Here is a 14,105-nt window from a genome sequence, read left to right as displayed (position 1 = left end):
ATCAGAAATAGGAGGGAACGTGGGCCATAATGGCAAAGAGAAAGAAAGGTCAAGGCAAAACAGGGAGGCAAGATCAAATCAGTATCTTACACAAACATACAAATGCGAGAACTATGAGTAATAAGTAGGAAGAACTGGAAGTGCTAATAAATAAATACAACTATGACATTGTTGGCATCACCAAAACTTGGTGGGATAATACACGATTGGAATGTTGGTATGGATGAGTACCACTTGCTCAGGAAGGATAGACAGGGAAAAGGGGAGGAGGTGTTCCCTTATATATTAAAAATGTACGCACTTGGACTGAGGTGGAGATGGACATAGGAGACGGAAGTGTTGAGAGTCTCTAGGTTAGGATAAAAGGAATGAAAAACAAGGGTGATGTCATGCTAGGAGTCTACTACAGGCCACCTAACCGGGTGGAAGAGGTGGATGAGGCTTTTTTTTAGAACAACTAACAATATAATCCAAAACCCAATATTTGGTGGTGATGGGAGACTTCAACTATCCAGATATATGTTGCGAAAACAACACAGCAGGGCACAGACCATCCAAGAAGTTCTTGGACTGCGTTGCAGACAACTTTTTATTTTAGAAGGTTGAAAAAGCAACTAGAGGGGAAGCCGTTCTAGATCTAATTTTAACAAATAGGGAGGAACTCGTTGAGAATTTGAAAGTAGAAGGCAGCTTGGGTGAAAGTGATCATAAAATCATAGAGTTCACAATTCTAAGGAAGGGTAGAAGGAAGTACAGCAAAATAGAGACAATGGATTTCAGGAAAGTGGATTTTGGTAAACTCAGAGAGCTGATAGGTAAGGTCCCATGGGAATCAAAACTGAGGGGAAAAACAACTGAGGAGAGTTGGTAGTTTTTCAAAGGAACACTACTAAGGGCCCAAAAGCAAGACAGAAAGTGTGGCAAAAGACCACCTTGGCTTAAACACGAGATCTTGCTTGATCTAAAAAATAAAAAGGAGTCATATAAAAATGGAAACTAGGACAGATTACAAAGGATGAATATAGGCAAACAACACAGGAATGCAGGGGCAAGATTAGAAAGGCAAAAGCACAAAATGAGCCCAAACTAGCTACAGGAATAAAGGGAAACAAGAAGACTTTTTATCTATACATTAGAAGCAAGAGGAAGACCAAGGACAGGGTAGGCCCACTGCTCAGTGAGGAGGGAGAAATAGTAACAGGAAACTTGGAAATGGCAGAGATGCTTAATGACTTCTTTGTTTCAATCTTCACCAAGAAGTCTGAAGGAATGCCTAACATAGTGAATGCTAATGGGAAGGGGGTAAGTTTAGAAGAGAAAATAAAAAAAGAACAAGTTAAAAATCACTTAGAAAAGTTAAATGCCTGCAAGTCACCAGGGCCTGATGAAATGTATCCCAGAAAACTCAAGGAGCTAATAGAGGAGGTATCTGAGCCTCTAGCTATTATCTTTGGAAAATCATGGGAGACAGGAGAGATTCCAGAAGACTGGAAAAGGGCAAATATAGAGCCCATCTATAAAAAGGGAAATAAAAAACAACCCAGGAAACTAGAGATTGGTTAGTTTAACATTTGTGCCAGGGAAGATAATGGAGCAAGTAATTAAGGAAACCATCTGCAAACACTTGGATGGTGGTAAGGTGATAGGGAATAGCCAGCACGGATTTGTAAAGAACAAATCATGTCAAACAAATCTGATGGCTTTCTTTGATAGTCTTGTGGATAAGGGAGAAGCGGTGGATGTGGTATACCTAGACTTTAGTAAGGCATTTGATACAGTCTCTCATGATATTCTTATCAATAAACTAGGCAAATACAACTCAGATGGGGCTACTATAAGGTGGGTGCATAACTGGCTGGATAACCATACTCAGGGTATGTCTACACTATGGGATTATTCCGATTTTACAGAAACCATTTTTTTAAAACAGATTGTATAAAGTCGAGTGCACATGGCAGCACTAAGCACATTAATTCGGCGGTATGCGTCCATGTACCGAGGCTAGCATCGATTTCTGGAGCGTTGCACTGTGGGTAGTTATCCTGTAGCTATCCCATAGTTCCCGCAGTCTCCCCCGCCCATTAGAATTCTGGGTTGAGATCTCAATGCATGATGGTGCAAAAACAGTATCGCGGGTGATTCTGGGTAAATGTCATCACTCAATCTTTCCTTCAACAGCAGACAATCATTTCGCGCCCTTTTTCCCCTGGATTGCCCTGGCAGACGCCATAGCATGGCAACCATGGAGCCTCTTTTGCCTTTTGTCACTGTCACCGTATGTGTACTGGACGCTGCTGACAGAGGCAGTACTGCAGTGCTACACAGCAGCATTCATTTGCCTTTGCACGGTAGCAGAGATGGCTACCATCCCTATTGCACCGTCTGCCATTGTAAACTGGCGATGAGATGATGGTTATCAGTCATTCTGCACCATTTGCAATTAGAAATTGGTGATAACGGTTATCAATCCTTTTGTACCATCTGCTGCTGTCATGGGTGCTCCTGGCTGGCCTCGCTGAGGTTGGCCAGGGGCCCATGGACAAAAATGAGAATGACTCCATGGGTCATTCCCTTCTTTATGTTTTGTCTAAAAATAGAGTCAGTCTTGCCTGGAATATGGGGCAAGTGTACTAGAGAACCAGAGAGCACAGCCGCTCCGTGTCAGAGCCCCAGAGATCCTGCAGAAATGATGAGCTGCATGCCATTCTTGGGGGTGCCCCTGCAACAACCCCACCCATTGCTTCCCTCCTCCCCCAACCCTCCTGTGCTACCGTGGCAGTGTCCCCCCATTTGTGTGATGAAGTAATAAAGAATGCAGGAATAAGAAACACTGACTTTTTAGCGAGATAAAATGAGAGGGAGGCAGCCTCCAGCTGCTATGATAGTCCAAGCAGAACATTAAAGGGTAGGGGGGAGAGGAGCGCAGCCTCCCGCTATGATAGTCCAGGGAGTACAGAATCTTTTCTTTAGACATGAAAAGGGGGGGGGGCTGATGGAGCTCAGCCTCCAGCTGCTATGATGAGGACGGTTACCAAGCCTTTTGTACCATCTGCCGGGAATGACCAGGAGTCACTCCCATTTTTACCGAGGCCAGCCAGGAGCACTCACAGGATGATGAGGACGGTTTTCCACCGTTTTGCACCATCTGCCATCAGGAAAGGAAGGGCAGGGGATGCTGCTGTTCAACATCACAGCATCGCATCTACCAGCAGCATGCAGTAGACATACGGTGACATTGAAAAAAGTCAAGAAACGATTTTTTTTTTTCCCTCTCCTTTCATGGGGAACGAGGGGGGGTAAATTGATGAGATATACCCTGAACAACCCCGGACAATGTTTTTGACCCTTCAGGCATTGGGAGCTCAGCCAAGAATGCAAATGCTTTTCAGAGACTGCAGGGACTGTGGGATAGCTGGAGTCCTCAGTCCCCCCTCCCTCCCTCCATAAGTGTCCATTTCATTCTTTGGATTTCCATTACTCTTGTCACGCAGCACAGTGCTGAGTCCCTGCTGCGGCCTTTGTCTATCATAGCCTGGAGATATTTTCAAATGCTTTGTCATTTCGTCTTCTGTAACGGAGCTCTGATAGAACAGATGTGTCTCCGCATACAGCGATCAGATCGAGTATCTCCCGTACAGCCCATGCTGGAGTTCTTTTTGGATTTGGGACTGCATCACCACCCATGCTGATCAGAGCTCCACGCTGGGCAAACAGGAAATGAAATTCAAAAGTTTGCATGGCTTTTCCTGTCAACCTGGCCAGTGCATCTGAGTTCAGATTGCTTTGCACAGCGGTCACAATGGTGCACTGTGGGATACCGCCCAGAGGCCAATACCGTCGAACTGCGGCCACACTAACCCTAATCCGAAATGGCAATACCGATTTCAGGGCTACTCTTCTCGTCGGAGAGGAGTACTGAAATCAGTTTAAAGAGCCCTTTATATTGATATAAAGGGCTTCGCTGTGTGGACGGGTGCAGGGTTAATTTAGTTTAACGCTGCTAAATTTGGTTTAAATGCGTAGTGTAGACCAGGCCTCAGAGAGTAGTTATTAATGGTTCCCAATCCTGCTGGAAAGGTAGAAAAAGTGGGGTTCCGCAGGGGTCTCTTTTGGGACCGGCTCTGTTCAATATCTTCATCAATGACTTAGATATTGGCATAGAAAGTACGCTTATTAAGTTTTCAGATGATACCAAACTGGGAGGGATTGCAACTGCTTTGGAGGATAGGGTAAACATTCAAAATGATCTGGACAAATTGGAGAAGTGGTTTGAGGTAAACAGGATGAAGTTTAACAAAGACAAATGCAAAGTGCTCCACTTAGGAAGGAACAATCAGTTTCACACATACAGAATGGGAAGAGACTCTCTAGGAAATAGTACAGCAGAAAGGGATCTAGGGGTTATAGTGGACCACAAGCTAAATATGAGTCAACAGTGTGATGCTGTTGCTAAAAGAGCAAACATGATTCTGGGATGCATTAACAGGTGTGCTGTGAACAGGACACGAGAAGTCATTCTTCCACTCTACTCTGCGCTGATTAGGCCTCAACTGGAGTATTGTGTCCAGTTCTGGGCATCACATTTCAAGAAAGATGTGGAGAAACTGGAGAGGGTCCAGAGAAGAGCAACAAAAATGATTAAAGGTCTTGAGAACATGACCAGTGAAGGAAGGCTGAAAGAACTGGGTTTGTTTAGTCTAGAAAAGAGAAGACTGAGAGGGGACATGATAGCAGTTTTCAGGTATCTAAAAGGGTGTCATCAGGAGGAGGGAGAAAACCTGTTCACCTTAGCCTCTAATGATAGAACAAGAAGCAATGGGCTTAAACTGCAGCAAGGGAGATTTAGGTTGGACATTAGGAAAAAGTTCCTAACTGTCAGGGTGGTTAGACACTGGAATAAGTTGCCTAGGGAAGTTGTGGAATCTCCATCTCTGGAGATATTTAAGAGTAGGTTAGAGAAATGTCTATCAGGGATGGTCTAGACAGTATTTGGACCTGTCACAAGGGCAGGGGACTGGACTTGATGACCTCTCGAGGTCCCTTCCAGTCCTAGAATCTATGAATCCCACAGGCCAGGGGTGGGGAACCTCCAGCCCGCTGCCTAATTTCATTCAGCCCGTGGCAAGTCTCTGTGCCGTGGGCCGGAAGCCCCGAGCCTCGGCACCCCACCATGGGGCTACAGCCACAAGCGTGGGATTGCCCCACTACAGGGCAAGCTAGGATTGCCAGGCCGTTAAAAGCCTGGTCGGTGGTGCATAGCATCCAGAAGGAGCCGGCATGTCCCTGCGGCCCCTAGGCACAGGTGTGATCAGGGAAGCTCCCTGCGCCACCTCCGCAGCTCCCATTGGCTGGGAACTGCAGCTAGTGGGAGCTGCAGGTGCAGGCAACATGCAACCATGCAGACCCACCAGGCTGCGCCTCCGCCTAGGGGCCGAATCTGACAGTCACACCGGCTGCTTCCGGGAACGGTGTGGAGCCAGGGCAGGTAGGGAGACTGCCTTAGCTTCAGTGCATCACCAACTGGGAGCCGCCTGAGGTAAGCACTGCCTGGTCGGAGCCTGCATCCCAAACCCACTCCCACACCGTAACTCCCTCCCAGGCCCTGCACCCACACCCATACCCCAACCCCCTCCCACACCCTAACTCCCTCCCACTCTCTGCCCCCAACCCCTTACCCCAGTCCTGAGCCCACTTCCACACTCCAAACCCCTTGGCCCCATTCAGAAGTCCCCGCCTGCAACCCATACCCCTCATCCCCAGCCCCACGCGAGTCCACACCCCCAGCCACAGCCCTCACCCCCTCCCACACCTCAACCTCCTGCTTCAGCTTAGAGCCCTCTCCCGCACCTTGAACCCCTCATTTCTGACCCCAATCCAGAGCCTAAGGGAAGCCGCGAGCCTTAGCGCCCCTCCACAGGGCTGGAGCTGTGAGAATTGTCTCGCCTTGCTGCATGGGGGAGCCCTGAGCCTTCCCCAATCACAGGGCTGTGTGTGGCCCATGACTGATTTTTTTTTTTGTTAGTCAATGGCCCAAGAGAAAAAAGGTTCCCCACCCCTGCTGTAGGCAATCAAAGAAATGAAGGCTCCAGAGAAGGATCAAAGATTTTCTTTCTCAACATGGGCCTAATCCAAAGCCCACTGAAATCAATGGGAGTCTTCAGTGGACTTTGGATCAGGCCCCTTAAATTTCTCTTGCTCTCAAGTTAATTCTTGTCAGGTTTGAACCTTCACCAAAACAAGCAGTCCTTATGCACTCAATGATGTGAGCATCATCATCAAGTAGACATTCAAAATTTCCTTCTCTCAAAAATACTTCTAAAGATTTCGGAAAAATATGCAAAGGGAATGGAACTACAGCTTAACTTTATGAACAATAACCTAAAGAATAAGCCATGACTGGAATTCTGCCAGGCTATCACACAGAGATTTTTGAGACTGGTTTTTAAATAAGCTCCTTTAGGTTCTACCTGTAGTTTTTGATTGAATCATAAGATTGTCTGATGCGCACAACAGATCTTTATAGTATCTCCCTCACCTGGCTTATCCTGTATTTGGCCAAGCAGCACCAGACTATGACCTTTAATTCTGAGTCTTCCATCCCTAGTTCAACCACAGTCAAATCTCCACAAGAATTAACTGAGAAACAAAATCTGTCAATATATTTTTATTTTCTGATCTCCTGCAAATGGCTGAATCATTGTTATATGATACTGAACTTTTATTCCTTTTTCTTTTGGTGGCTCATTTCCTAGTTACTTTGATGGTTTTTGTTTCACTTTAATGAAGTTCATTCACACAACTTATTTTATAAAACTGAATTTGTTATTGGTCCATCCACCAAATTTCAGACCGTTTTAAGATAGAGAACACAAGTCACATTTTAAACCTTGTGGCTTGGTTAAAATTAAAATTTATTCTGTGGTCATCTTTAAAAAAATTAATATAAACTTGTGTTTAATAGTGCAGTCTTAATTTTAATCACATTTAAAAAGGTTGCTCAAGATTTTGAAGAAGGTTTTGAAGAAGTTACACTTGTTATAAACAATGGATTTTAAAACTGATGATGTGACTTACAAGGCAGTCCACAATTCCTGATTAGGTACTTAAAATTAACTTGGTAGGTTAGCTAAATTGTTATTAAATGATCTGAAGTTCGATTGCTTGGCTATTCCAGAACATGTGACAAAGTTCTATGCTTTTAATTATGAAGCCAAAATATTAAATTAGTATCAGTCAGAGTCCAAACTACTGAGTCAATAGACATTCAAATCTGCTTATAGCTTGTTTTCTTTAACAGACTCATCTTACGTATTGTAGTCTGGATGTGTTTACAAGACAGGTATTGTAATTTTATTTTGCAATGTACTGTCCAATGAACCATACCATTAAAATAAATATTCATTAAAGGTGCACAATCAAGTGACAGCTGAGACTTCAAAAAAATTTGGCCTACCATAAACTATAGCAGCACTAGAAAAGCAACAAAAACAATGTATAATATTTTGAAAACTGACATTTTAGGATATTCTAATTAAAATAGCTTTGTAAATTAACACAATTAAAAACAGATCTATCTTTCTGCTTTACAAAAGAAAATGCCAAACTGTGAGATGAGTCATTAAAAACACACAAAACATAAAGGCTGTAAGAAATCAAATTAAAACACACACACGCAGCTGGTTGTTCCATTACTCCCTGCCCTCATAATCACAAAAATGTCTCATTAACAAGAGAAAGTTGTTTTAAAATGAATGGCATGCAGATCTAGTGCATTAATTTTTTTTTCTACAGTGATTCTATTCCTGGGATATGCAGATGAACTCACAAAAATATTGCGTCTCATTTACTTACTGCTGTTCAACATGCCATGCTTAGAATGACAACATCATACAGACTTAAATTTATCTTTCTGCAAACTCTTAGTAATGGTTGGAAAAGCAACTAGAGTATCTAAATGAATCCAGAGGAAAATCTACTTGCCTAACGAGCAGTGTCACTGAAACAAATCAAAGCTCTAGCAAATCTTAAAAGAGCAGTATTGCTAGCTTAATCTCAGATCCCTGGGATTAAAGAGATCAGGCTATTACACAATTAATTACAGTACTTGCGTGGTGCGTCACTGCAAGTCACATCAAGTACACAGACAAACTTAAAAACCTATTTACTAGGTGAAGTAACATCCTATTAAAGTGCCAATATACTGCATTTTTAAATGCAAGAATATTCAACTAACTTGTTATTTAAGCGCCAGCAATACACCATGAACTTCACCCACAGTTTAGTTTATGCAACTTCTGACACTGATTCTTGCTGAAGTTGAACTCATTAGGATTCAAATCAGCACAAAAGCTTCAGCTTCCACCTCACAGAAGTTATCAGAGAAAAAAAATCTATTTCTGAAGTTCGTTTTATGTAGAAATAGTCCCCTAGCATTTGACTTTAGTTTGCATTACTATCTTTAAAAGGGCCTTTACTATCTGGACATGAAGACTTACCTTCACAAATGTAACTTGTGAGTGTTCCTTAGCTAACTCAGCCATGACATCGTTCATTTGAATGCACTGAGGAGCCCATGGTGCCCAAAAATGGATAACTACAAGAGACCTATGACAAAACAAAACACAGATAGATATATATTAATAGACAGAGATGATTTTTTAAAATAATGCTATTTTGATGAAGAATAACTGACTACAAAAAGCATGGTTAGTTATAACAGAACAATGAATATTACATGAATTAATACACATTGCAGGATAGAAAGAAGACAGAAAGAGTATACTTCTTTGGATACAAAAAAAAAAGGGAAAATAACTGACATAAGATGAACTCATAGTAAATAACTAAGTTATCCACTCTAAGGTTATCACAACTCAAAAAAAAAAAAAAAACACACTAAGAGCACAGAAGGCATAGGGATGGGGGGAGCATTAAAAGGGAAAAAGTTACAAAGCCTTGCCCAATTTTTTATGTTTTTAGAAGAATGGTGGTTAGAGATGTTTGCTGAAAAACAAATACCACTGGTAAAATATGCAACATAAAAAAGAATTAATAAAATAGCAACCGAGTTACAAGGAGCTTGACATTTTGCTACCAAACCTGATTCTAGCAGAATGCAGCATCACATACAAAGAATGAGCAACAACTGAAGCAGGCAGAAAGACCTCGATTACTCACTAGGGGGTCACACACTTTGTTGCCTCTGTTGGCTGAGCTTATTGCACACACCAGGGGCTCCTTGCATCCCTTCATTACCCCCTACAAACTCTGTGTGCCACCTGCTGATCCCCCTCTATTTCAGGGACTCATTGCAACCCCCCTCCCGCCGCTCTTCCCATGCCAAGGGCTCTGTGTGCCCTAGCAGTCTCCCATATCTCAGCATTCCTCCCCACCACTCTTATTCTCCTCTTCTCTCTCTTTTAGGATGTGAACAATTTAAAACTGTATTACAAGGATAAGCAGAGCTAAGGACTTTTATTCCAGAATGAGCATGTCTATATATGGAGTTAAAAATTATCGTGTTACATCCAAAAAAGAGAAAATACCATCAACTATGACATTATTGGCATTACTGAAACTTGGTGGGATAATACACACGACTGGAATGTTGGTGTGGATGGGTATAGTTTGCTCAGGAAGGATAGACAGGGGAAAAAGGGAGGAGGTGTTGCCTTATATATTAAAAATGTACACACTTGGACTGAGGTGGAGATGGACATAGGAGACCGAAGGGTGGAGAGTCTCTGGGTTAGGCTAAAAGGGGTAAAAAACACAGGTGATGTCGTGCTGGGAGTCTACTACAGGCCACCTAATCAAGCGGAAGAGGTGGATGAGGCTTTTTTCAAACAACTAACAAAATCATCCAAAGCCCAAGATTTGGTGGTGATGGGGGACTTCAACTATCCAGATATATGTTGGGAAAATAACACCGCGGGGCACAGACTATCCAATAAGTTCCTGGACTGCATTGCAGACAACTTTTTATTTCAGAAAGTTGAAAAAGCTACTAGGGGGGAAGCTGTTCTAGACTTGATTTTAACCAATAGGGAGGAACTTGTTGAGAATTTAAAAGTAGAAGGAAGCTTGGGTGAAAGTGATCATGAAATCATAGAATTTGCAATTCTAAGGAAGGGTAGAAAGGAGTACAGCAGAATAGAGACAATGGATTTCAGGAAGGCGGATTTTGGTAAGCTCAGAGAGCTGATAGGCAAGGTCCCATGGGAATTAAGACTGAGGGGAAAAACAACTGAGGAAAGTTGGCAGTTTTTCAAAGGGACGCTATTAAGGGCCCAAAAGCAAGTTATTCCGATGGTTAGGAAAGATAGAAAATGTGGCAAAAGACCACCTTGGCTTACCCTTGAGATCTTGCGTGACCTACAAAATAAAAAGGCGGCATATAAAAAATGGAAACTAGGTCAGATCACGAAGGATGAATATAGGCAAATAACACAGGAATGCAGAGGCAAGATTAGAAAAGCAAAGGCACAAAATGAACTCAAACTAGCTATGGGAATAAAGGGATACAAGAAGACTTTTTATCAATACATTAGAAGCAAGAGGAAGACTAAGGACAGGGTAGGCCCACTGCTCCATGAGGAGGGGGTAACAGTAACGGGAGACTTGGAAATGGCAGAGATGCTTAATGACTTCTTTGTTTCGGTCTTCACTGAGAAGTCTGAAGGAATGTCTAGTATAGTGAATGCTTACGGGAAGAGGGTAGGTTTAGAAGAGAAAATAAGGAAAGAGCAAGTAAACAACCACTTAGAAAAGTTAGATGCCTGCAAGTCACCAGGGCCTGATGAAATGCATCCTAGAATACTCAAGGAGTTAATAGAGGAGGTATCTGAGCCTCTAGCTATTATCTTTGGGAAATCATGGGAGACGGGGGAGATTCCAGAAGACTGGAAGGGGGCAAATATAGTGCCCATCTATAAAAAGGGAAATAAAAACAACCCAGGAAACTACAGACCAGTTAGTTTAACTTCTGTGCCAGGGAAGATAATGGAGCAGGTAATCAAAGAAATCATCTGCAAACACTTGGAAGGTGGTAAGGTGATAGGGAATAGCCAGCATGGATTTGTAAAGAACAAATCATGTCAAACTAATCTGATAGCGTTCTTTGATAGGATAACGAGCCTTGTGGATAAGGGAGAAGCGGTGGATGTGATATACCTAGACTTTAGTAAGGCATTTGATACAGTTTCACATGATATTCTTATAGATAAGCTAGGAAAGTACAATTTAGATGGGGCTACTATAAGGTGGGTGCATAACTGGCTGGATAACCGTACTCAGAGAGTAGTTGTTAATGGCTCCCAATCCTGCTGGAAAGGTATAACAAGTGGGGTTCCGCAGGGGTCTGTTTTGGGACCGGTTCTGTTCAATATCTTCATCAACAATTTAGATGTTAGCATAGAAAGTACGCTTATTAAGTTTGCGGACGATACCAAACTGGGAGGGATTGCAACTGCTCTGGAGGACAGGGTCAAAATTCAAAATGATCTGGACAAATTGGAGAAATGGTCTGAGGTAAACAGGATGAAGTTCAATAAAGATAAATGCAAAGTGCTCCACTTAGGAAGGAACAATCAGTTTCACACATACAGAATGGGAAGAGACTGTCTAGGAAGGAGTATGGCAGAAAGAGATCTAGGGGTCATAGTGGACCACAAGCTTAATATGAGTCAACAGTGTGATACTGTTGCAAAAAAAGCAAACGTGATTCTGGGATGCATTAACAGGTGTGTTGTAAACAAGACACGAGAAGTCATTCTTCCGCTTTACTCTGCGCTGGTTAGGCCTCAACTGGAGTATTGTGTCCAGTTCTGGGCACCGCATTTCAAGAAAGATGTGAAGAAATTGGAGAGGGTCCAGAGAAGAGCAACAAGAATGATTAAAGGTCTTGAGAACATGACCTATGAAGGAAGGCTGAAGGAATTGGGTTTGTTTAGTTTGGAAAAGAGAAGACTGAGAGGGGACCTGATAGCAGTTTTCAGGTATCTAAAAGGGTGTCATCAGGAGGAGGGAGAAAACTTGTTCACCTTAGCCTCCAATGATAGAACAAGAAGCAATGGGCTTAAACTGCAGCAAGGGAGATTTAGGTTGGACATTAGGAAAAAGTTCCTAACTGTCAGGGTAGTTAAACACTGGAATAGATTGCCTAGGGAAGTTGTGGAATCTCCATCGCTGGAGATATTTAAGAGTAGGTTAGATAAATGTCTATCAGGGATGGTCTAGACAGTATTTGGTCCTGCCATGAGGGCAGGGGACTGGACTCGATGACCTCTCGAGGTCCCTTCCAGTCCTAGAGTCTATGAGTCTATGATTGTCAAGCCTTGCAAGCTCAGCCAAATAGGCACTGAAGGCACTAACGATTACAGTGACAAAACATTTGGGTTTAACGAATAATCTGGAAAACACACAACACACTTCATTGCTTCTGTAAGCCAAGTTCATTGCATCCCTTCCATTCTCCTCCACAAACTCCGTGTGCCACATTCCCACTCTCCTCAATTGCAGAGACTCCCTGCAATGCCCCCACACATCCCTTCATTCCAGAGTCTCTATGTGCACCCCCTTCCTTTGCCATAACAGAGTCCCCTATATTTCCCCCATGGAAAGGGTCCTGTGTGCTCTCCATTCCCTCCTCTCACCAAAGCAGCCTCCCACACTCTTTCTGCATATGCGAGGGGCTCTGTATGTACCCCCATTCCACCCTTTCCATCCTGCCAAGGAATCTCTATGGCTCCCATTTCCCCCAACCCAATACCAAGGCTCCATTCTCCCTCACACCTATTCTTCTCACAGCAAGGGTCCCCAATTGGCCTTCCTCACCAGAAGTTCTGTTTGCTGCCATACCAGAATCCCACATTCTCCATCACATCTATTACAGGGATTCTGAATGCCCTCATACAAGAGGCTCTATGTACTCCCTTCCCCATGCCAGGATCCCCAGTTCTCTACCTACATATGTCAAGGACTCTACGGGATCTACTTCCCTCATTAATATTTCTCTTCTTTCTGTCTGGGAGGGCAGGTCTAATCTAGGAGCCCTTTATCAGTATAGGTATATCACATCAGCAAAGAATTTCTAGCGCAAATGCACCTTTTATTGGCTAAACTGTGCTTTTCCTAGCATAGATTATTCCTGCCCCACTCCAGTTCTCCCTGGGGTGAAATAACCCAAGGTAAAAGAATTAAGTTTAGAGGGGACAACAAATAAGAAGGGAGATGAGGAGTATACAAGATAAAGAAAGATGCAAAACAGAACCCCCTCCGACACACACAACACAAAGCTACCCTTTGGACTCAAAGCCACCAGACACTGGGCTCAAGAACTTGTAGGTTTAAAAAAAATGGGTATTTACACGGATAATGAGAACATTCAGAGTTATGTCAGCCAGGAAGTTTAAAAAAAATGTGATATAAACCCTCATGTTTCAGGGCATAAACTAACTTCTAACTAATGAGAACTAGGGAGAAACTTTGTCTGTGGGCCAGTTATTCAATAGTTGTCCACAACAAGGTTTCTTACACCTTCCCCAAAAACATCCAGTACAGATCACAGTCAGAGACCTGCTCCAATATGGTTATTCCTATGCTTTACTGTTAGCTTTCTTAAACCATTTTCAGCAGAATAAGTGAATAGTTAAGGAGGATTAATATAGCGGAACAGGACAACTAATCAAGAATATAAATTCCAACTTCTTTAGTGAAGGCTGTGTAATACTACCCAAGATAAAGGACTTCTCCCATAATATGGATTTCTGAGAAATACTACTGACATCAAAGTTGAAAAACATTAAGATGTCTGATATATCTGAAATTACAATAAGTTCTTAATAATACTCTGAATGTATAAAAAACACAAGACATACCAAACATTATGCCATTGAAAGCTGTACAATAATTTATAATTTTGTTTTATAATAGGCAAAATACTAACTCATTAAGGAATTTAATATCAAACATCACATTGCAAACCCATACATTATACTCAAAGCTGTTCAATACCCCAACCCTATATTGACAATTATTATTTATATTGCCATAGCACCTATGAGCTCTAATCATAGACCAGGACCTCTATTAGCTAGAAAAAAAAA

General features: G+C 42.6%; 1 protein-coding gene across 1 annotated transcript in view; it reads right to left on the bottom strand.

The window, feature by feature from the left end:
* Positions 1–14,105, bottom strand: part of GLRX3 (glutaredoxin 3) — a 45,136-nt gene that overhangs the window by 25,502 nt on the left and 5,529 nt on the right. Inside the window, exon 2 of the mRNA XM_030569858.1 lies at positions 8,496–8,604. Coding sequence (XP_030425718.1) covers positions 8,496–8,604 — 109 coding nt within the window. The remainder of the gene's footprint in view (positions 1–8,495; positions 8,605–14,105) is intronic.

Source organism: Gopherus evgoodei, chromosome 7 (genome assembly GCF_007399415.2).
Source record: "Gopherus evgoodei ecotype Sinaloan lineage chromosome 7, rGopEvg1_v1.p, whole genome shotgun sequence".
Lineage (NCBI taxonomy): Eukaryota > Metazoa > Chordata > Testudines > Testudinidae > Gopherus > Gopherus evgoodei.
Note: the sequence above shows the minus strand (reverse complement) of the source record. Positions and strands in the feature narration are given on the sequence as shown.